The 24,500-nt window shown below is 33.0% G+C and overlaps 3 protein-coding genes and 1 non-coding gene across 4 annotated transcripts; 3 read left to right on the plus strand and 1 right to left on the minus strand.

The window, feature by feature from the left end:
• Window positions 1-807: 807 nt before the first annotated feature.
• Window positions 808-10,911, minus strand: LOC100793435 (protein disulfide-isomerase 5-4). Its single transcript, XM_003527273.5, has 15 exons — window positions 10,687-10,911; window positions 10,194-10,284; window positions 9,894-9,988; window positions 8,510-8,567; window positions 8,209-8,393; window positions 8,034-8,091; window positions 6,703-6,743; window positions 6,478-6,552; window positions 4,676-4,732; window positions 2,470-2,536; window positions 2,232-2,375; window positions 1,743-1,964; window positions 1,335-1,487; window positions 1,174-1,251; window positions 808-1,081 (listed from the first exon to the last, which is right to left on the minus strand). Exons 1-15 carry the CDS (start codon window positions 10,725-10,727, stop codon window positions 1,004-1,006), a joined length of 1,443 nt encoding a protein of 480 aa, XP_003527321.1. The 5' UTR covers window positions 10,728-10,911; the 3' UTR covers window positions 808-1,003.
• A 4,116-nt stretch (window positions 10,912-15,027) lies between these two features.
• LOC100793964 (electron transfer flavoprotein subunit alpha, mitochondrial) lies at window positions 15,028-19,880 on the plus strand. Its single transcript, XM_003527274.5, has 8 exons — window positions 15,028-15,395; window positions 15,504-15,689; window positions 16,424-16,635; window positions 17,579-17,742; window positions 18,000-18,155; window positions 18,404-18,456; window positions 19,218-19,358; window positions 19,690-19,880. The coding sequence occupies exons 1-8, from the start codon at window positions 15,312-15,314 to the stop codon at window positions 19,765-19,767; spliced, it is 1,074 nt and encodes a 357-aa protein (XP_003527322.1). The 5' UTR covers window positions 15,028-15,311; the 3' UTR covers window positions 19,768-19,880.
• Window positions 19,881-21,188: 1,308 nt separating this feature from the next.
• On the plus strand, window positions 21,189-21,259 carry TRNAG-CCC (transfer RNA glycine (anticodon CCC)). Its single transcript has one exon. It is a non-coding gene; the product is annotated as a tRNA-Gly (tRNA).
• Window positions 21,260-23,176: 1,917 nt separating this feature from the next.
• On the plus strand, window positions 23,177-24,217 carry LOC106799112 (uncharacterized). The gene has a single exon (XM_014777083.1). It carries the CDS (start codon window positions 23,177-23,179, stop codon window positions 24,215-24,217), a length of 1,041 nt encoding a protein of 346 aa, XP_014632569.1.
• Window positions 24,218-24,500: the final 283 nt, after the last annotated feature.

A 24,500-nucleotide genomic window follows, 5' to 3' on the forward strand; every position in this document is an offset into this window, starting at 1 on the left:
CTTCTTAAGTTATCGAGTTGTCATATAACAATGGATCATTACATAAACGAAAATTCGTTGGGACAAACATTTGCCATACCAGCGTTTACAATGAAATCAGGGATAACACAAAAAAAAATTCTCATTTGCTTATCTAAAAGACAACCCATAATTAGCCAGCTTGAATCCGTTGGTGTTTGTGGGTAACTATGAACAAACCTAAAAGTATTCTTTTTTTTCTTTAACTTCTAAGGTTACTAACACTAATTTTAAACATTGTAGTATTGGATTTCAGATTTTTTGTTCAGAATCTTCATCTTTCAGAACCCTTAAGTTCATAAAAAATATATATTTAAATTAAAATCAAAATAGACTAAACTGGAACACAATTAATATCTTAAAAAAGAGCAGCAAAATTTACTTCTTTCTAAAATAACAGGCACCTCGCAATTTCATTTTGCTTAGAAAAACTCCTATAAGTGGTTACCGGGAGATTTTTATTGAAGAAGAAAATAAAAGAAGCTAGCAGTAGCACATCACCACTAGTTCATCATTTTTCGTCCCAAATAACACTGCAAATAGCGAATGACTTAGGCAAACCGTCCTTTGATCCCAAGTCTTTTTTAAGACTGATTTTAACAAACAGACCTCAGCGAAGGAAACTATTGCGCGGTGAAAGCTGAGTCTCAAGTATGCTAATCAATAATCATTACTACACCCAATTTTCTATTCAAATTTATTCATCATCTTCCTAATCAATACCATTTTCCCCCTCTTACTTTAATAAATTAATAGATATTCTTTCCTCAACCATAAAAGCAACAAGAATTTAGAGAAGGCAAATATCGGATGGCATTATATGCACATCGTTAATCCTAATCCTTGTAATGATCATTTTTACTGAAGTGACTAGAAAATTATATTTGTATGATGTATAGCATAGTTAATTTCCTATAAAACTGCCAAGGGAAATTGAGCATTACCAAATCAGAGGCCCTACGCTACACAAAATCCCACCAATCTATCAAAAATTTTTGCCAAGCTCAACTTTTTTCATCATTCTAATAGTGTTGTGCAGAATCGAGTCCAAAATTCCAGCTACCTGAAATCACATAAGAAAAATAAAATCAACAATGTAATTAAAAAAAACGCAAGACTAAAATAACAACATCTGGAACAATGGCAAATACAAACCGTGAAAACACCCCCAATAATGGCACAGACATTTGTTATAAAATGTGAAAAAGACCTCTGGTTTTCTGTTATTAAGACCTGCAGACAAAAACATTATAAACCTTAAATAAATTTACTAGTAGTGCCAAATCCATCCATGACTATAACCTCCATATTCAGACCTGCATGGGGGAGAGCTCAAGATGAAACTTCGCAGCAGGAATGTCTACACTGTGTGCCACACTGCTGTGCGCTGTGTACTCGTACTCCTCAATTAATTTATAACCGTTTCTAGTCACTACCTCTGTTTTAACTATCTGAATATAATGCTCTATCTGCAGAAACATGAGTGAGTGGTAGGACTATAAGACATTTGGAAGAAAAGCAAAGCAAAAAACTTCATGAGGTCCTGGGCATCCTTGCTATCTGTAGCATCTCACTCTTGCAAAAGGAGATCGACAGACAACACATACAACCACTGGATATTTCCCATTATACAATCAAACATTTAATTAGATACCAACTAACAAAAGTCAAATAGTAAAATTAACACTAAATTATAAGTTTTTCATATACAATATTGAACTTACAGTAACATTGGCACCTAAATCATGAGTATTGGTGAATGACCGGCCATTGAGCCTGTCATGGCTGCTGCCTATGTATGGTATCAAGAGCTTCACATCACTCATGGCCCTAGGTGTCACTTTCTTTCCAAAAGACAAGTTGTTTATGAAATGTGACATGTTCATTTGAGAAGCATCAAAGGAATGGGCATCTGATCTAGCAGAGATGATCAAATTTCCTGGAACCTGCAAAGTGCAAAACAGCTTATATTTCTTTCCAAAATTGAAATCTAGGGGGAAAAACAAGAATAAGTTATTTTAGTATAAATAACTGAAGCTTCTACTATAAACAAAAGAAGAAGAAAAAAGAAAAAAAAAATAGGATTCCATTGTATCAGATACTTCCAAAGCAATGTAAGACCTTAATTCCTCGTTACATATGAAAACTAAAAGAAAAATGAGTGTTTCTATAAATTATGGTTGAAAGTTAAACCTTAACCTTTTGGCATTTACCTTTTTCACACGCACATATCCCTCTACTCTACATCCACCTGCTGATGGCGCTGGCCTTTTTGCATTGTCTGAAGCATTTGATTTATCCTCCAGAGCTAGCTTTTGAGATTCTGTTGGGAGAGATGTGACTAAATCCTCCATAAACTGAAGGCAGAAAGTGATGCTTAATTACATAAAAAAAAAAAAAAGCATCAAGTCTACTGATTCAAATTATGCTAATTTAAAATATAGTATGAACCTTGACTAGGCTTTCTGTATCTCGATCTCCATAATAGGACTCATGTTCATGATGCCCATGTTCACTTCTGAAATTGGAAAAGCATTCAGCAAACTAGATTTCATGAAAAAAATCCAAAACTTTAGAAGTCCAATCTTGGACCAGTATGGTACAGTATTGAGGATGTATGAAATATAAAGATATGGCTTAAAATGAATTGAAAGACCTCTCTCCAAATACAATGGCGGACTAAACAAGTCAACATTATAAAGTGGCATTGTCCATTAGAAATTTGATTCATTGAGAAGCTCAAGGAGGCAAGCCCTGCTAAGTGGTAACTTCTCCAAAGTTAGCTTTAATTACTACTAAATTGATCATCCATCAACATGATCTCTCTTTAACTATTCAGCTGATCCTCTTAGGAGAAACAATACGCAAATGGATTTTGAGAATTGCTGTAGGAGTACACCCATTTTATCTTCTTTTTTAACCAAAATGCAACCGAAATTTAAAGAAATAATCAATATACGTTTAAAATGAAATTATGGAGATTTAGGTAATTCAGTAGAGAGGAGAAAAAAAAAACAGAGATTATTGACTAATGTATCAGTGAGATCTGATATGAAGACATTTTATTTGGGTACAAGAGATATGCCTATATATAACCCTGAACTAATAAGGAAATAGAGAATTGGGAAATAACAACTTAATCAAATTCAAATAATAATAGAAACATGGAAAAATGACAATCAAATAATAATGGAAATACAGAAATATGATAACTAAACAAAATTAGTCTATTAATATCCATTTTCACAAAATGATTTCGTGACTCTGACCAATTCCCAATGAAATATATAGTCCTTTCCTTTCCTACCTATTTCAATGCATCATTTTCATCCTCATGTTTCACTACTTTTGATTAAAATGTTTTTTTTATCACTAATCTGTTAGGACCCAGGAATGGAATCCAGCCCAATAGCTAGGCCCACAATCTGGAGAGTATATTCTAGAAGGAATAAGAAGGGGAATGGAAATTAGTTGCTGAGCTGGCAGTGTGAATGATATTAGTATTGGCTATAGGGGAATTCTGTTAGAAGAGGATCATAGGGGTGAGGAGAGGGATATTATTGAACATTGTGGTGAGTTATTATGGGCAGAGAGCAATTGTGCCTCTGTTAGAGCTGTGCTCTGGGCAGAAGGAACTGTTATTCCACTGTAATTTCCTTACCATATTTCATAATACATCACATTGCATTAGTATTATCTTTTGTTGCTTCTGTTAATTTTCCATTCTTGCTTGAGATTTCTAACATAATCACATTCTAGATTTGAGTTTTAGATCCAACTCATTCCCATATTGAGGAATGAAAAAAAAGAGGCTTAATTGCATGTTGGGTCCTTCTAATTTAGATTGTATGGAATTTTGGTCTCCCAAGTTCTTTTGAGCCAATTAAGTTCCTCTATTTATAAAACTTGCAAATTTGCTCCTTTTGTCTATTTTATTTTTGCTAAAATCATCAAATTATCATTTTCTACTCAATATTTACAAATTAAATCAACTAAATTATCTTCTACTCAAAACTCACTAACCAAAATATCAAATTACATAAAAAAAAAAGTCTTAAAATTTCCACACTTCAAACCCTAATCTCACATCTTACTGAAATCCTTCTAATTTTATCCAGTTTCCACTAAATTTCTTACTTTCTTAACTTGTAAAATAATTTCACATCCCAATTCCATCATAAACCCTCAAATATTTGGATAGAAAAATAACAATGAGGGTTTTAGGTAAAAGAAAATAGAAAAGGGGACCAAATTTGCCTAATTTTAAAAGTAGAGACTTAATTAACTCAAGAAAAAAAACTTGGGAAACCAAAATCACACAATGGTCAAACCAGAGGGACCAAAAGTGCAATTAAGTAAAAATAAACTACAACGTTAAAATAGTGAGAAAATTTAATACAATCACAAAATTTATTATGCATACAATACCCTGAAAAGGACTAGCAGGTGCCAAATGAGCACATGTACATTATTACGCAAAAAGCCAAGGTGAAGAAATACCTAAATTGAATGACCTGTATATTATGAGGTTTATGCTGTATAATAATCATACATAACATATAGTACAAATGATTGTTACTTGAAATATTGAATTAGAGGTAGGAATTCTTCATCAAACACTGTTTGACCAATTGATTTTCCCAAATGGATTTATTACCTGAGATCAGTTCCTTTACGGAAGATTCGAATAGATGGATACCCTTGTATGTGATTCCTGGACAATGATAATGAGATACAGATGAATGGCAAAAAAAGCATAGACGAAGAATAACAAGTTCCATAACAATATCAACAAACCATGGCAGAAAGTAATAAATTATAATGAAGAAAATTAATTTCATGCTCAACATAACAAGTATTGCAGAAAGTGTTTGATGTTTATCTTCAATCTTATGCTAAGAATATCTACAAAGCCTAATCTTTAAAAAAAAAAGGAATTCATACCCCTCTATTAACAAACAAACTACTCTAACTGTTGCCAACTAATTTCCCTTCTCTCTCTGCTAACTCCTAACAAGACAGAAGACTTATTGACAAGAAAGCAACATCACAATCATACGACCACTAGAGTTATAAGGTTGGTCTAGTGGTGAAGGGAAAAGGGAAGGGGTGAGAAGTCGTGGGTTCAACTCTCCCCACTGACAAAAAACTAACAATTAACAACTAACATTTGCCCATTAAAAAAAATCATATTACCAACACTCAGCTGTGACTCCCATATATCAGTTTTTAATCAATCTTACTATATTCCTGACCTAGTGGATCACAGAATGTTATAACAAAAAGATCCACCAACCCTCACCTATTCACTTTATTTACAAAAGTAAATCACCTTACCCTTTAATACATATCAAAAAACTAGCTCATAAGGTGAGAGTTGTCTTCCACTTATATACTCTATCTTAGTACTATCTCTAGCCAATGCTGGACTTGGATTTTTTCCAATAGTTTCATAGATAGAAGCACAATGTGAATCTAAACTCTTGGGGGGAAAAGAAAGAAGCAGGAAAGAAAACAGACAACAACAACGACAACAAAGCCTTATCCCACTAGGTGAGGTTGGCATGCAAGAAAGAAAACAGAACAAATGAAAAATAGAGACAATACAATTGTTTCCTTGTGATGTTTAAGCAAAATAAAACTGCGGTGAAAGAAACTTATAGATATTGCAGAAGTTTTTTAATTTAAGAAAAATAGAATTTAAAAATGCACCCCAAAAATTTATAAAAATAAGTAATGGTAAAAAGTAATACTTAAATAGCAATTTCACTATATTCATTGTCGACTTATTCTTCATATCTGTTTGGGTTAATGAAAAGTATAATTCATTTCAACATTTTCAAAATTTTGAATACTCCTATTTTCATTTTTTTTAAATAAAAGTACTCCTGCAATGGTACTAGCATCATATATACATTTTGAAAAATATACCCACCAATAGCCTTAATTTCTTGCATGTATCTTAGAATTTGGCCAAGAGCCTAACTCAACCTCACAAAACTGGCTTGTAAGATGAGGATTGTTTTAAGCTTTATAAGGACTAAATTGGTCACATCCATGCACACTTTTCTTTTGAGTTTTGCCTCCCATGTTCTATTTAACAAACCAAACAGGGTATACAGCAATTAACCCCATTTTTCTTTCCAATAATGTTCTTTTCCGTATTTTCTACCAAATTTAAATATATATATATATATATATCTTGACCCCTTTCCTTTCTCCACTCCAAGTTCATCAGCAGCATAGCCTTTGTAGTTAATACAATAACTTCTTTTCCAGGTATGATTTGGCAATGTGTGTGTATATCATTCAAAAGCAAAAACATAAAAAATGGTAGAAAAACAAATTTCATTAAATAATGAATATAAAAAATTCCAGAAAAAGGAAAATATGTCAACTCTAGGTAAGAAACAGAATCTTTTTGTGGGGGGGAAACAAAAAGTAAACTAGCAATAATACCTCCTGCATAAATCACCTTCTTGAGTGCAATCTACCTTTGCCAAAATAATACGCCCATCCATTTCTGGGTCATATCTATATAAAATGTAACAATACACATATTGGACCTTGAATTAGTGAAGTTATGATAAAAATAACTCTACGAAATCCAGAAAGGAGACGAGACAGGCAATCTTCTATAATGTAATTTAAAGAAATGTGAGAAACGAGTCAATAATAAAGTACCTCTCTTTCATAATTTTAGCCGTCTTCTCCCATGAAGGTTTCTGAAAGAAACCAGTAGAAGATAAGTTCATGTAACAAGTTCAAAATCTATTAATCACACCATCATCCATTAAAGGAAAGAACTTGATAAGGCTGTTGATGAAGAAAATGATGGGCAAAGAGATCCAACACTGAATGGGAGGCCCAAAAGGCATACCAAATGCCCAGCTGGATGGAAGTCATTTATTGAGTGAGAGTTAGCTGTTAGTTAGTCTGTTTTACAGTCTGTCATGCATTTTGATTAAGTTGATGTCTTGGCACATTATCATTGAGTTTGTTATTTTACTATTGCAATAATTTTCCCTTTTGGAAGTTGTTATAAGTAGTGGCATATGGAAGGGAATAGGACATATTCCATCAAATTCTAATTCCATCCTCCTTCTGGAGGTATTTCCTGACCTCAAATACAGGAAAAGGTTATTTTTTTATCAGTAAGGACAGTCTTTAAATTTGAAGGAAAAACTATTGCAACAGTAAAATAACAAACCCAATCATAATGTGCCAACACATCAACCTAATCAAAATGCATGACAGACAGCAAAACAGACTAACTAACAGTTAGCTCCTAGTGAATAAACTCCTCCCATCCATCTGAGTGTTTGCTAAACCGTTTGGGCCTCGCTTTCAGTGTTGGATCTACTAGACCATCCTTTTCTTCATCAACAGCCTTATCAGAACTTCTGCACAATTCATTCATTGTATCTGTTGAAAGACAAAAATAGATGCAAGAGATGCTGAAACTGCATGCCTTAACTAGCAACAAAGTCCGTTTTTTATAGACTGGTTGCAATAAATACAAATAATTATAGGAGAATTCATTCCTATATACATGACATGATATGCCTATAAATCAATTCTAATAAATCTGATTCTAATCAGATATGCCTATAATTACAAAGATCCTAAATAAATAAGAAAACAAATCATAAAATATAGAAGAAGAATAAATCCTAATATATTTCTCAGATTTCTAACAGTATCAAAGCACTTGGTTAACAATCTTATATGGGCAGGTGAAATGCAACTATTAGCACCCCCAGCATGACATGTTAGTCAGCATTCTAAATCATGATTTTGCATTAGTCACTACTGAAGTGTAACTGATGAAAGATTCACTAAGCACTTGAAATAGCCTTTGCCACTACTACTTGTACTAAAAGGGAAGCTTCTCTTTTAAGGAATGAGACATTGTTGAAACAGAAACAGAAAACCAGTTAGGAAGCAACAAAGACATCAGGTACCAATCTTATTTCCTGAAGTGAAGAAGAGGTAAAGCATGATAAATTGATTACCAAACGTTGACACCAGGAACACCAAGGTGCATAAAAATTTACAGCCGTAATTGGAAACCTGCAAAAGAATTATTAAAAACCGAGTAAACAATGCATATTAAAAGGAACTTTTGAGTTCTCACAAAGCTAAAACAAAGAAAAATTGAATGAAATATTTTTAGAAGTTGCCACTTACTGATGAACATATTTATCAAAATTATGTGTTGTGAGTGAAAAAGAACCTTCAACAGATTCTTCATCTACTTCATCATCATGCTTTACAGCATTTGCAACTGTACCTGAATGAAACTCAGCACCAGTGGGTCTTAAATTGGAATCAATAGAAAACTTACGAACTGTTTTTGTTATATTGAGCCTGTTCTGAAAACAAGAGGTAAAATATTAAGTACAGGGACCAAAACATCAAAGAATGAGATCAGGTATCGTATCATAAGCAAGTATAAAATGAATAAGAAAATGGAGTAATAGAAACTTACTGTTCCCAGCACATCACTCACATCAACTGATGCAAACTCACATGAGAGTGCAGGAAAACTACAAAATAAGTTGAAGCAATCAGCCAACAACAGAGACAGAGGAAGATAAAGTTAACAAATAGCCATTAAATTAACTTAACATACTGAGTATAATACTATGACTAGCCACAGTGTCTAAATGACTTGGAAGTGGGAAGGACTAGAAACTCTTAGAAAAACTGATGAGCTGTGAGAGATGAAGGTACCATCTTGGGAATGCTTTGACTTCATGTCAGTTTCACAAGCCATCACTATACATCAAATTTTGATATTGGCTCCCAGCCTTTTAATGATCATTTTGTAAGGCCCCCATCCCACTCCCAATTTTAAAAATATGATATGAAGCTGGCCCAGTTTCATCAAAAGGTTTTCATCTCTTCCTTCTATAATAGTGTGATTGGATATGGAGCTTTAAGAGAGAAATTCAATTTTTCAAGTGGATTTAAAATATGACATATCAAAATGACTTGTTTGGATATTAAATCCAAAGAATTTTTAAAATGGTGGAAATTTGCTTGGAGTTTTTTTAAAGTAATATAAAGGCCTTTCAAATAATATTGAAAAATCAAAGAATTTGAAAATTCCTTCTCCTTCACGGTCTCACTCAAACTGTCACCCAAAGCTCTGCCGAATGCTCTATCTCTGTTGCACCTCTTCCCCTCTCTTGTGTCTCCCCTTTCTCTCTCCCTCTCTCTTTTGCACCTCCCTCTTTCTGTCTCTGCCTTCTGCACCTCCCTCTCACTCTTTTGCACCTCTCTTTTCTCTTTCCCTCTCCCTCTCTATTTCTGTTATGCTTCTTTTTAAATAAATATTTAAAAATGAAATTTTACATATAATGAAAATTAAATTACTTTATCCAAACAAAAAATTTGAAATGCAAGGATTTTGAATTTCTTTATTAAAAAAAAATGTGAAAATGAAAATAATTTAATTGAATCAATTAAATTTCCATGCATTTTAAATTCATTAGAATTTTGAAATTCTCTATCCAACACTACCTAAGTTAATTTCAAGCTTCTAAAAAGTCAAACTACAAAACCATTTTGTTTAATGAAATAACCAATAGACAGCAAACAATTTATCAACCCCCAACAAACGGGTCTTCATAATTCTCTATTAGACAAGTATGCATTCCTATAACACAAGCCTCAATTTGCAAACACAAGTAGATAGAAGCTCACATTCCTTGCAACATGACAAGTTCATACCAAGACTCAGAAAACCACAAAGCCACCAATAATTCAAATATAACACTAAACAATAATTAAGAAACGAGCATCCACCATCTTGAGTTGAGAAACACCCTATTCAACCAAAGACGGCAAACACTTACAAATGCTTCTACCTGATATTGAAATCGATACGTAAATAGTCACCATCAGAACTCTTGTCAACAATTACAGATGTCGAGGTGCTAACAGACAAATAACTACTTAGTTCCTGAAACAAGGTTGCAAGATAAACATTAAAATGAAACTTAAACAACCAGATCAAACTTCAAATTTGACAAAACTAAATAGAAGATGTTCATAATTTGGCATATAAGCAGTATGAGGACCTAATATCAATCTACAATACACATATACGCATATTATGTTCAGCAAGTCCCAAACAAAATGCAGGTTTCAGGCTTTCATCTACTGACCATTCCAAATAAAAACATCATAGCCAGAGCTGCCACTATGGATAATCCGGCTCCTGATAGCGACGCCTCAGTCAAATCTCTCGGGATTTTCCTGTTGACACAAGTCAACAACAGCCACATGACATAATTATCAATAAAATTATAAAAAATGGAAGCATGCATTCACAAATTACTCATAAAATTCACATCGCAAGCGATAACATCCATAGCCACAAAACTATTAGTAAAATTTACAACAAAACACTTCAAATCACAAAAAAGAAGACTCGAATCTAGGCAATGGACATGTTCTTCTTGCACATAAACACTGAATAAATAGCATTTTTTTTCTGTTCTCTTACGCTGTGCACTTCGGTCCGAACCATTATCCAAAGTGCTTAACAATGAATATCGAACACAACAACATTGAACTAAATCTATAACAGAAAACAAGTATTATGCACACTCGCAAGCAAATTGAAACCGAAAAAGAAGAACAGAGGAAGATTCCGACCTGTAAAAATCAACGGATTTGAGTTTGGTAGCAGAAATCATGATGGGGAAATGGTGGAATCACGGTGAGAGAGAGAGAGAGAGAAAGAAAGAACACTCTCAGAAAATGAGAGCTTAATCGCTATAGATTGTAGATCGAAGGAGCTTCTGTTTCAGCTGTAGCTGTAGCTTCTTCGTTCCCCCACTCTCTCTCGCTCTTCTTCTGGGTGACGAAAAAATTTAATATATTTCAATTTTTTTTTACGGTGGAACATATTAAAGGTTAAATTAATTAGAAAATGTTCTCGACTATAAATTTTTAATTAGCTCCTCGTTTGTTTGTCTTTTTTTTTTTTTTTGAGAGGAAATTAGCTCCTCGTTAAAAAATTATAATTAGGTCCTTTGTATTATAAAATTGTTGTAATTGAATTCCTAGAGCTTTTAAAACTGTCATAGATTATTATTTTCTAACAGTTTCAAGTTACTATAAGTTTTTTTTAAAAGGAAGTTGCTATAAGTTAACTTTAGGAATTTAATTATTTTTATTTTATTACAAAATTAAGGAGTCAATTACAATTTCTTTTAATTTAGAGACCTAATTAAATTTTTTCAAATACAACGAATTTATTGATTAATTTAACGGGTTTTTTTAGATATTTTGTTTTTAGTCTCTCACAAAATTGTTTTTGGTTATTTTAGTACCAATATAAAATTATTTTGGTTATTTTAATCTATAAAACATACGGTCTAAGTGGATAGCTTGCGCAGAGAAGTGATATCTATTTGCTACATCACCTTTTAACAAAGTGCAAAAAAAAATGTTGAGAGAATAAAATGATCAAAATAATTTTATTGGACAAAAAATACAAATATCCAAATTATAGGAATTAAAATGATATTTGAGCCTCAAAAAATTTATTAATATATTTTATGAGCATCAAATAAATGTATTTATACTCATAAAAAGTATAAAAATAAAACAGTTTTTTATATAAAATTAGCTCGTGTTAAAACTTAAAATCAAAGTATATATTCTCATCCTAACAAGTTGAATTTCACGAGTCAACTCCAACAAATTATAATACCAGTATTTTTATTTTATTTTTGTTTAAAAACTTGAAGTCATTAAATTGGTTTTGACCAAACTATTGGTTTTTAATCCTCTAAATTTTGACTGCGGAATTGGATCTTCTGGATTTTCAAAAGTATTTGGATATCACATTAAAGGACACAATTAATGTTAACCAAATATTTAGAAAAGTACACAAGTAATTTAGTTTTTAAAATAAATTAATATTTTGATATTTAATTATCAATAAATTAAGAAACTTCTGTTATTAAAAAGTTTCTTATGCTTTGTATGTTTTCTTATACTTAAAAATTATTATGACAATTCTTCTATATATTTATTGTTGTTGTTTTACTGTTTAAAAATAAGTTGTTTTCTATCTTCATTCTCCAATCACAACGAGCTTTGAAAATTTTAAGTCTTTTAGTATAAAGATATGTTAAATATTTTGAGAAAAAATTATGTTATTAATAATAATTTTATCTTACTCGAATCAGACCCATAAAAAATATATATAATTTCTTACTAAAATCATGATTAACTTTTTAAAAGACTAAAACATTGACTATATTTAGATAAAAGCTAAAAACATGTTTTTGGGGATTTTATTAATTTTTTAAGTTCTGGTGCACAAAATGAAAAAGGAGAAATTTGTTATTTATAAATCAATATTTAATTTATAAATAAATAAATAAATAAATAATTATAAATATTTTAGAATGAATCTTACATGGGTCAAAAGCATACTTCCTTAAGATCACAAGATTCGTATTAAAATTAGGAATGTTCAAATTCAAACTCATAAAAATAAAAATAAAAAATTGTTAAAAATTGAAATCGAACCAAAGTGATATTTTTTTATTTGTTTGGGTGATTTTATACTAAAATTGATCAATTCAATTAAGTTTCTACAACCGATCTAAAGCACATATGATTGTAAAGTTGTTCTTTTTTATTCTTGGTGGCTTTGTGCACGCACAAGTATGTGTTTTGGTATTGTTATCCTTTTTATTTAAAAAAAAATCATTCAAAGAAAATTAAAGTAATGAAACATATGTGGAGGTAAAAAAATTCTTTAAAAATTGTAGTTTGTTACCAATAAAAAGAAAATATGTCCATTCTTACATGCTCAAAGATACTATGATTTTCTTAATCTTATCTCCTTAATTATGTGCTATGCCAAAATAAACATTGAAGTTGATCACTAGAAAGAGATTGAATAGTAACATGTGAATTGACTATGTTATTCCCTGCATAAAACATGTTTGGTTTTGATTTTTACTTCTTAAGCTTCTTGCTAGGAAAACAACAAATATTAATGAGAGTACGATTTTTTCTTCTCAACTATTTGGATAAATGAATGAGGCAAGGTAAACTTTGATGTTCTATCTTCATAAAATATCAAAGTTAAGTTTTTGTAAACAAGGTTTTCAAAAAAAAAAATAAACTGAAATAAACAAGAAGCAATAAAGAAGGGTGCAACACATGAAGGATTTATACTAGTTCATCCCACCTGGATTACATCTAGTACCTACACTTATAGGGTTTTTCCAGTAAGACCAAGCACCCAACTATGGTATCCTTTCTTTTGTGAAGCATTCATAGGCTCCTACACTCCAATGTTCTAAATCTATGTATATTCTACTCAATATTATTTTTTTGTCTTTGCAGGCAAACACTCTACCAATATTCTAAACCTTTACATGTTTCACTTAGTATTTTCTAAGTCTCTATAGACACTCTATCCAAGTATTCTTTTGAAAAGTCTCTTCAGGTTTCACCTCCAATATTTTCTAAGTCTTTGCAAGCTCTACCTAAGTATTCTTTCAAAAGTCTCTCTAGGCTTCACACATTTAATAACAACTGCTACTGGACTCACACATCACTTGTTGTGTTCACTCTGAACTTCAAAACCAGTAATTCCCTGACAACTCTTCTGAGTTCTTTCTTTAACCTAAGAAGATGGACACTACACCTTTTAGATACCTTTTATTGAGGCTCTTTGTGTGAAGGTGTTTACAAATTCTTTTACAGATTGGTCTCTACTATGGATCCACCAAAAGTGTTTTGACTAAGAAAAATCCTTTTAATAAGGGGTAATATCGAAAGACTCTTTTTTACCTTGCCTTGTTTTTTTGGCACTCATTTCTTGCAAGTTGAATTTGATCAACATATAGAGATATGGAGTTAGTCATTTATGACCTTTGGATGTTGAATTCAAATTATTGCATGTGTTGTCTTTGTTCTTAGTGTTTCCTCTTGGTTTTTGAATATGAACTATGTGAAGTCTCCTGAAGATTGGTTTACAATATATCTTTTGTAGATGTTGTTGTAATTACAATGCAATGTGCTTTTATCTTAATTCCATTGGGTGTTTGTTCTTTAACTAGGAGATGTTGTCTTCTTTGAGTTCCTTTGGTTGAAAATATTCAAGGAAAATGACGAGACACATCTATCTTCACAAATCATTCTTGCAACACAACTTCTGATGATCTCTTAGTCATGTGTAGCTTTTGATACCTATCATTTACCAAAGTTACCCAAAGATCATTCTTTTGATCATACATAGTTGTTGATATATGCACTTTGACCCAAAAAACATGATTGACTTTCTAGCTTCTGAATAACTCTCATTTTGGTAGTTCCATTTTTTAATGCAAAATCTATCTATGTCTTAAAAAGTTTCCACCGTGGGCCTATACTTTCACTTTGAACCATGAGAAGTCTTCTAAAGATTGGTGTACAACATGTCTTCTATAGATGTTGTAATTATAGTGCAATTTGCTTCAATCTTTATTCTAGTTGTTATTTGTTCTTTTTACTAGGATATGTTGTCTTTTTTGAATTCCTTTGATTGAAAATCTTCAAGTATAATGAAAAACTCACAACTTCGAAATCAGTACTTCTATACACTAATATATGTTTTTAGTTGGGTGTGTGCTTTTGAATGGTGAGACCCATCTATCTTTACGAAAAAAATTCTTGGAACGCACCGTCTAATCTCAACAAACATATTATGAATAAAATTAGACATTGTAATAAATTACCATATCAAATTAAATTAAACATTTTATAATTAAGTGATTGAATACAAATAATTAATATATTTAAATTAAAGTTAAATTATTCAAATATCATCTAAATTTGATCATTAACATAAATAATTATTAATCATACTTTATATATTTCAACCAAATTCTAAATTAGTGTAACATTTTTTTTCCTTGATAAACCTGAACTTCAAGGGAAAAAAAACACACTTTGTTAAGATCCTCTCTCATTTGGCAACGATTTCCGTATCCCAAAGTACCAAACTCCAAAAGGTGTCAACCTGCCACTCCCACACGCACATGGCAGCTACCAGTAAGAGGGAAAACATTAAAAAACAAGAACACGTCAGCGCCATCGTTGTAGTTATCACTATCATCATCATCATATTACAATTCTCCCACTCCTTCCCTAAGCTGCCGAATCAGCACTTCGTCATCGATTCCAATACGGCGCCGTTTTCCTTCGCCATCAAGCGCAACGCATAACAATCGTCAGCGCCACCATTTCCCTTCGGTTCCCAAGAATCAATGGCGACTCGTGCGTTGCTCGGAGCAATCAAGAAACGCACCGTTTCGTTCCCCGCATTCCGCGGCCATTCCATTTATCGACACGTAACAATTATTCATCCCCCCCAAAAATAAACGGAACTTTTTTCGATTCCTTTGTTTTTTTTTTCAGTGTATTATGCTATTCACTCGCTGTGTGTGTTGTTGTTGCAGGGTAGCACGCTTGTGGTGGCGGAACACGAAGGTGGTTTTATCAAACCCCCTTCTCTCTCAGCACTGGCTGCTGCCACGTGTCTTCCCGATCCTGACTCTTCCGTTTCTGTGCTCTTGGCCGGTTCGGGTCCTTCTCTTCATCAAGCTGCTTCACATGCTGCTTCGTGCCACCCTTCAATCTCCAAGGTAACTCAATTTTTTTTAAAATTATGTAATTACGATTTTTTTTAGAGTAGATATTCAATTTAATTCTTAAAATTAACTATTAGCTCGAACTCGAAGTTGTTCCAATTTAACCAATGGTCGAGTTTGTGTTGTGCTGACTGCATCAAATACTAGGAGGGAGAGCTTTGCAGTTCATAATAGTTGTATGCATTTTGAACAAGATTGCCTCCAGCAGAGAATATATATGATTCTGTACCAAAAAGATTAATCCATGGATTTAAAAAATTTAGGCCAGTTTGGTAAAGCTTATTTTTCTACAACTAAATTTTATGTGTGAATTTTTTCTTAAAAAATGTTTTTTGTCTTAAAATTTCAAAATAAGCTAATTAAAACACTTAATCTCAATAAATTCAGGAGGTGCAGCTCAAGTGAAAGGTAATGCGGGTGTCTATTTCTATGTTGCTCTTTTTTTCTTTTTTTTTTTCTTTTTATAATTATCATTATTGTTTAATGTTAATGATTGGTGTTCTTGATTGGATATTATATTATTGCAAATAAGCTATAGATGAGTGGGGATTCATGTTATGGTACATTGGGCATTTGTCTTGAGCTTGAAATGGTGAAAAGGGGAAAGAGGAAATGGAAATTTTGTGATTGAGTAAGGGTGTGGGTTATCTATGTGAAGATATATGTTGGAAAGGAAGATTGAATTTCAGGATTTTGATGGTTGGTGGGTGTGTGTGCTTGTGGTGTAGGTGCTTGTGGCAGATTCAGATAAATTCAAGAACCCTCTGGCAGAGCCCTGGGCTAAATTAGTCCATTTGGTTCACCAGAGTGGTGGTTACTCTCATATAATTGCTGCTGCAAGTTCTTTTGGGAAAAATGTCGTGCCACGTGCGGCTGCCCTTTTAGATGTTTCTCCAATTACTGACGTTACTGGAATTTCTGATTCCAATACTTTTGTGAGGTACATTCTGTTTTGTTCTCTTTTTAATTTGATGACTAGGAACCTGCTGTTTATTGCAAATCTGATGGTGGTTTCCTACTATTTGTAAACAAAGCAATGACTATTTAGAGATCTAATAGTAAGGCTGGAGTCCAGAGTTGAAAACTGAAAAACCTGTAAACCTGAATTATCTTGGGACTTTTGAACTACGGGAAGGTATTGCTATCAGAGCATATTTGCCATACATAGATATCTTCTGGGTCTGGATAATAAGACATCAGAATAGATATGAATCGATGATGATCCTGACTCAGTTGAGGACTGAGATAGTGATTCATGCATATAGGGGAAGGTTTTTCCGCTCTATTCTTAAGGCTTACTAAAGAAAGACTGAGAGTAGAAAAAGTGAAATTCTAATGTACATTGACTGGCTGAAAAAGAGCATGATAACAACTGAAGGCTCCTGAACAAGTATTCTTATAACTTCTTTATATTATCTTTTGCTAAAACTGACCTGTATAGCTATTATCTTTAGAGTTTAATGTCTATGCAGTGACAGCGTAAACAGTTTTATACTGCCATCCAATCACAAATCACCATTTGAATTACTTTAAAATAATCATTTTAAAAGTCAATAAACTTATCATACATGGTAAGTTGTGATTGTATGACTGTGTTAAACTTTGTACACTGTCAGTGTATAACCCTTTTTCTCATTATCTTATTCTTAAAAATTTAAAACAAATGAGTTTGTATGTGGTAAGACATATTTATAGAGTTGAAGAGATGCTTAACAGAGTAGGGATGTATCTCTCTTTTTTCTCTTTTTGTGGTTCTGGCAACTAATTCATGCAGCACACTTCTTGTACTTGAGTTATTCATTATGATCCAGCTTCTATCTTAAGTACAAATACATGCTGGGTTCTTTGTCTAACTAAATGTAAGATTTTGATTTCATATACAGGCCAATATATGCTGGAAATGCACTCTGTACTGTCCGATATACTGGTGCCAATCCTTGTATATTAACGATTAGATCCACATCTTTTCCTGTTCCTCAGAATTCAGTTGACTCAAAATCTAATGAGGCTCCAATATCTCAGGTTGACCTTTCAACCTTTGATGAAGGTGTGTTTTTTTGTTTCTGGTGCATAGTCATTTTTTTTTTTTGGAAAATTGAAGAAGACATGCATTTTGTCCTTAGTTATCTGTTGACAGTAGATCCTGTTTGTATGCCTAAAGAGCAATGGTTCAACAATATCACATATGATTGTCCTCAGTCATTTACATCTATTTGATCATTTACCACCATGTCAGACTTGGATACTTGAACCTCCCTTATCGCCAAAGAATCTTAAGTTATTCTTTTTCTTTTTTTGTGGCAGATCTGGACAAGTCTAGATATATATCTCAGACTTCCCAGGATGATGAACGACCAGATCTTGGGAATGCACGAATTGTAGTTACTGGGGGCCGAGCCCTAAAGAGTGCTGAGAACTTTAAATTGATAGAAGATCTAGCCAATAAACTTGGTGCTGCGGGTACTATTTGCTATACATGCTATTATGATACTTATTGTAATAGCTAGAGATTTGTTATTTCTGTTTTTCAGGATTCACCAGATGCTCCCTGATTTAAATTCCTAGGTTATTGATAGGATGGAAAATCTTTTAATATCTAATCCCTTGCCTTGACACATGATAGCTTGTTTCGCTGTTACCAGCTTTTACATTGTATGCTTTGCTATATGAATTAAGTAAAATATGCTAACTTCATTCTCCTTTCTTAGTTGGTGCGACTCGTGCTGCTGTTGATGCAGGATATGTTCCTAATGATCTCCAGGTGAAAACTTTACTTCCTTTCAAGATTAACCTTCTACCCCCCTGCCACACATACTCGCACAGTCGCACGTATAAAAGCAAAGATGAATTAGAAAAGAGGAATGGAGTCTCTTTCTTAATTCCACTTTTTACATCCTTGCCTCTCATGCTTATGCTGCTAAATGTCTGAAACAGCAAAACATTTCTTAGTGTAAATAGCAATAGAATGTTAAAGTTCACATATCAATTGAACGCATTAAAAGCTGATCATTTACTTTGTTTTCTGTCAAGTAGCAGGCCATTATTCATTTCATGTAATCTTTCAATCTTTTAGTGACTGTTTAATTTAGAAAATTAAAATGGCAACCTGGTGAAATTGTATGCACTTGGTCCAAGGAAGGGTTGTATCCAGTGTTTGGGTCTTGTAGTAGGCTGGCTTACCTTGCATTTGCAAAGGGTTGATTTCACAAATTGGACCTACGACCTTCAGCTCACATGGTGACAACTCCAATCGTTGCACCGACCACCAAGGTCACCCTTCTTGACAAAATATTTTGAGATGCTATCTATCTCAGCCTGATGCATAAATTAGTAGAAAAAAGATATGGTTTCCTGCTTTTCTTACTTTGCTACCGATGGTCATGGAATGGCATATCATTTGGAGTATTGGGATATGCATATAATAGGCTTTGTATTGAATCTCAGTAACCACTTCAACTTCTATTAATTGGCTAATATAGTGCTCTCAAGTCCATGTTTTCCTGTTCGAAATTTGATATGTAGGTAGGGCAAACTGGAAAGATCGTTGCTCCTGAACTCTATATGGCTTTTGGTGTATCTGGAGCTATTCAACACTTGGCAGGGATGAGGGATTCCAAGGTCATTGTTGCTGTGAACAATGATGCTGATGCTCCTATATTTCAGGTAATGACTCTTTTAAATAGATCACGCTGCTCTCCATTTCAAAGCAATTGTCACTTTAGAAGTTTTAGTTTGTTTCTATTTGTGTCTCTTTAAAAAACCGAAAGGCTTGTGCAATGAGAAAGATATTATTAATGGACTGAAAAGTTAATTTAAGCCAACATATTCGAGTAAAATTCGGCATATCTAATGGCTTTTTTAATCTTTATGCAAAACCGTAAATGACAAATTATTTTAAAGAGGAGTATTTAAGTAAATGCAGCTTCTACTGTATTGGCCACAACCCAGCTGAAGAAGATAACCGTTTTCCCTTACGTGATGTGCTAAATTGCAGGTAGCTGATTATGGACTTGTAGGAGATCTGTTTGAGGTGATACCAGAGCTAATGGAGAAGCTCCCTGAGAAAAAATAAAGACGTGTAACATGCATCTGTATATACTATACAGTTGCAGAATGTATCATCTCGGAACCTCAAAATTGCATTTTTTTTACATGAATAAGAAGAAAATGAAGTTTATAGATGAATCACTACAATACCAGATGGCTTCTCATTTTGCACTACCACACTGGATGCAAATAATACTATATCACTTTACGCTTGTGAAAAAACTTAAGTTTTGGAATGGAAAGTTAACATAAATAGTGAGCAAGGCTTCATTCTTATACAGTTTTTTGAACAAAATTAACGTACGGGTTGTTTGGAAAGTTTTTTCATAAACATTTATTGAAAAAGAAAATAAGAAAAAAAGCTTCTCCCTTAAATTACAAATGATTTATGCATAAGTTAAAAATATAAAATGATAAATTTAACCGCCAAATTTTAAATTTTAGTTGAATTTACATGCCAACTATCAAGGGGGAACGTCTATAGGCTTGAGGGAGGCTTTCCCCAAACCCCCAATATTTTTTTTAACAAAATCTTTGATTTTTATTTAATGTATTTAAGAAAAATAATAAAATTTAGTTTAGTCCCTAAATCCCTATATATTGATAATTTTCTTGTCAGTCTCCTTGGACGATGTTATCTAGCTGCGCCCCTAACTAATGTTGCATATGGACAATGTCATATGTGGCACAATACATGGCCCTTCCATAATAAAATAAAATAAAATCCGTGCAAAAGTGGAAATATGTAATTAAATCTCCACACAAACGAATGAAACGATTAAACTCTTAAGTTAGTGTAAAAATTAAGAGAAATGATAACAATACTTTATGTTATTATTAACTGAAATTTATTAAAAATTATTAATTTTAATATGTTTTACTTCTCATTTAATAATTATTTTTCTTGATTTAGAAGTAAAATCCAATAAAATTAGTGGTGCGTGTCTGTGCAGTTAAATTTTAGTTCATTAAAGAAAGTGTAAGAAAAAGAATGTTGAAAAAAGTGTCGTTAACATTTATAAAAAAATTAAATGTGCAAAAGTATCAATATTTTCTAATCAGGTAATATTTTCTTTGAACTTAATGAACACTTCACGCTAAGACGAATAGAAAAGGTTCTACTTCAATATATGGTCAAAATTCAAAATTAATATACCTTACGAACCATTCTCACACTAATGTTAGACATATTTTATATAACAGTTCGCATATATCTTCGGATATTTATAGCTTGAATTTTTAACTAAGAAAAGTAAGATATCACTTAGATAAATGACATTTCATTTTGTTATCCATAATACCGGCTCAGGGCTTGTGTGTTTTTCTATAATAATGTCATGGCATTTATATTCATCTGATTCGCATATACTTCTAAGAATTTGTAGGGTTTACCAGCTGCAATAAACTATTATCTATATATTAATTAGAGTTCACACGTTGTCGTGAGCGCAACTGGTGTAGTGGTATCATAGTACCCTCCCACGGTACTGACCGGGGTTCGATTCCCCGGTTGCGCAATTTTGTTTTTTTGTTGACTTTTGTATTTGTTCTTCTTGCATTTTATTAATGATTTTTGAGTATTTTTTTTTTTTACAAACTAAACAAAAATAAAAAGATAATAACTTAAATTATCATTTAGTACCAACAAGTCGTTTCAAGATCTCTTACAAAACAAACTTTATAGTTTGGTAAATCTAGACATGTGTATCATGCATGTTTGGTGGTTAAGTTGTGAGTTCATCTTGTTGTACTATACTAAGTCACTAATTTTAATTAATAAAAATGTGTTTGTATCTAAAAAAATTAGAGTATTTTTTGAATGATTTGTAACTAATATTAAATGTTAATTATAAGCACGGACTACTTTTAATGTGAAAATACTTTACTTTTGACTCTTATTAGAATATATATATAGTGACGGTTTATAATTACTATTAAATATGTTAGGTTTAATTGTCCTTTTAGTTTTTATTGTTGGAATAATTTTTTCTATTAGTTTCTATAGTTCAAAATACCTTATTTTACTCTATATTGTTGTAATTTTTTTATTTCTTTGATCTTTAATTTGATGTCTAAAATCACTTAATGTCATTACATATAAATCATTTTAAATTGACTTATTTTTTTGGCATTTTTTTTACTGTCAGTTTTAGCTTTGTAATAGTTTTAAAAGATTTGGATGTATTGGAGTTACATAATTTTAGATAGAAGGAATCAGAAGAGTTAAAACATGGATCAAAAGAGTACATAAACCTAAGTTAATTATGTGGTCCATAATCACAATCAAACATGGATCCTTTACGAACTACGATTTTATGTTCAGCTTGGGAATTCATTTAATCAGGAATAAAATTAACTTGAGACATGTGAATTCACATTGTTCTCAAGGACTTCTCTGCATAATGACTAGTTCCTCAAGATCTAGTAGTCTCTTCCCAATCATAATTGGAGTAATGAAACTAGCAAAAAAGAATAACCACTAAGTAACTCACGAAATATGTGAGATAATATTCACGAAAAAGCATATAAAGCTTAGATATTTATAATGAAAAATATAGATTTTTTAAAACCACCCAAGACTTTGTCAAAGAATAAAATGAGACTCAATCTAGAATGACCAAGTCCAATAAGATTTTTTCTTTTGTTTTTTTAGTGTGATCACTAAATTAATTAAAAGGATTTTTTATGTTTAATCAAATAAAAATATTAACAAAATATACAACAAATTATAATCATGCTGAGGATAAAAGAATAATATTTTCATATTAGAAGAAAATAAATTAAAAAGTTATGTTCCAACTGAATTTGAAAACTTTAAAAAGATGAAAATCTCTTGCCAGAAACAAATTTTAATAAATTGCATATGCATATGATATTATAGTTATATACAATTAATTTCGTACCGTACAAACACAAGCGCATCTGGGGTAGTGGTATCATTGTACTGACCGGGTTTGATTCCCCGGTGGCGCATTACTTTTGTAAGTATTTAAGGCATTAGTTGAATGCTAGAAAATAATTTTATGTTTTATATTCATACTTCAGTTCTTAGTGTTTTTTATTTTGGATTTTATTGACCACATTTTGGTCCTCTTAATTTATTAATTAAATTAAGTCCACAACCTTAAAATTCTATTCAATAATTATCAGAAAAATTACAAAGGGATTTGTATGGGTTTATAAACAAATAAATAATGTATACAACATTCAAATAAAATGAGATAATATATTACACATTTGTTACATTTCTGTTAATTACTGGATAGAATATTAAGGTGATGGAGTTAATTTGAATAATTAAAAAAATTGTAAGAACTAAATGTGAGCAATTAAAAGGATCAAAAAAGTTATTATAACGGGTGAGATGAGAGTGAGAGAGAGCGGATCACATTGAGGAACAGAAAGAGAGAGGGAGAGTGAGAGTAGAGTCATGTATGACAGCAGATCCCAGAAAATACTATGTCAGAGATAGGCCTGGACAGCATCACAACTACCATCAAGTAAACTGGCGAGATAGGGCTGACATCACTTTGTTCTACTTCACTAGGTTCCCCGAGGATGCAACGGAGGAGGAGCTATGGTTTCAGTTCAAACAGATGGGGGATGTGAGGGAGATCTTCATCCCTAAATTGAGAAACAAAGAAGGAAGGAAGTACGGGTTTGAGAGATTCAATGGAGTCTCTGATGCAAACAGAATGGAAAGAAAGCTAGATAATATTATTGTTGGGGGCCTCAAGCTGCATGCGAATATCCCAAAGTACAGGAGAGGAAAGGCGAGACAAGAACAATACGTAGCCAAACATGTGAGGCAGATGGAGGGAGAAAATGGAAAGGGCAGAGTGGCAACACCTCCAAATGTGAGGAGGACATACGCGGAGGCAGTGGTTTCACACACTGAGAACAGAGGACAACGGCGATCCACCACCTCAATCCTAGCGTTGTATGGGAGCTCACAATCATCGGTCACACTTGAAATCCCGAAAGGGATGAAAAAGCGCTACAAAGATGCATGGGTAGGAAGACTGAAGAGACAAGAAATTTTCGAACAACTAGATGATGAACTCTCATGGATCCTCGGCTCAAAGGTAGCACCCAAGTACCTAGGAGACGACATGGTTCTCCTTCTCGGGCTTTCAGACACAAAAGCGAAAGAAATGATAATGGAAGAAATCAACAACGACACATCCATGTTTTATTCGATGGAGAAATGGAACTCGGAGCTTAAACCGGGTAACAGATTGGTTTGGATCCAATGCTGGGGCATTCCATTAGTGGCTTGGAGTATCAAGTACATACGCAAAATAGTGGCTGCAGTGGGCGACTTGGTGGAAGTTGACGATGACGTAGATGACATGCAGCGGCTTGACAGGGCACGGGTCCTCGTCAGAACACCATGGAGACCGACGATACAACACTCGGTAACTGTTCAAATCGACGGCGACACCCACAGAGTTCACCTCGTGGAGGAGAATTGAAGCGTAGACGTGTTAGGCGTGCGACACCGTTGGAGTCATTGGGGGTCCTCCGACGAAATCTTCTCAGACGACGGAGACACAGGAACCCCACAGGCAAGGCTGAGCGACACCTCGCCGCGATCTGCCACTGCAAACCAGACAGACGAAATCGCTTTCCGACAGCGCGCAATTGTAACCAACGGTCACAGCGCTATCATCGACCCATTGGGTAATGACTGCAGCAGAAGGGCACGCTGCCCTAGTAGTGAGCTGCGTCAGACTAGTGCCGAGAATGGAAAGGAAA

This window comes from Glycine max, chromosome 6, assembly GCF_000004515.6.
Source record: "Glycine max cultivar Williams 82 chromosome 6, Glycine_max_v4.0, whole genome shotgun sequence".
Lineage (NCBI taxonomy): Eukaryota > Viridiplantae > Streptophyta > Magnoliopsida > Fabales > Fabaceae > Glycine > Glycine max.

Coding starts and splice junctions, on each gene's coding strand:
- LOC100793435 (XM_003527273.5), bottom strand. CDS start 10,727: ATGATTTCTGCTACCAAACTCAAATCCGTTGATTTTTACAG. Junction 8,394..8,509: donor TGAGTGATGTGCTGGGAACA/GTAAGTTTCTAT, acceptor TCTTGTTTTCAG/AACAGGCTCAATATAACAAA. Junction 1,965..2,231: donor GATATGTGCGTGTGAAAAAG/GTAAATGCCAAA, acceptor TGCACTTTGCAG/GTTCCAGGAAATTTGATCAT.
- LOC100793964 (XM_003527274.5), top strand. CDS start 15,312: ATGGCGACTCGTGCGTTGCTCGGAGCAATCAAGAAACGCACCGTTTCG. Junction 15,396..15,503: donor GCCATTCCATTTATCGACAC/GTAACAATTATT, acceptor TTGTTGTTGCAG/GGTAGCACGCTTGTGGTGGC. Junction 18,156..18,403: donor CAATAAACTTGGTGCTGCGG/GTACTATTTGCT, acceptor CTCCTTTCTTAG/TTGGTGCGACTCGTGCTGCT.
- LOC106799112 (XM_014777083.1), top strand. CDS start 23,177: ATGACAGCAGATCCCAGAAAATACTATGTCAGAGATAGGCCTGGACAG.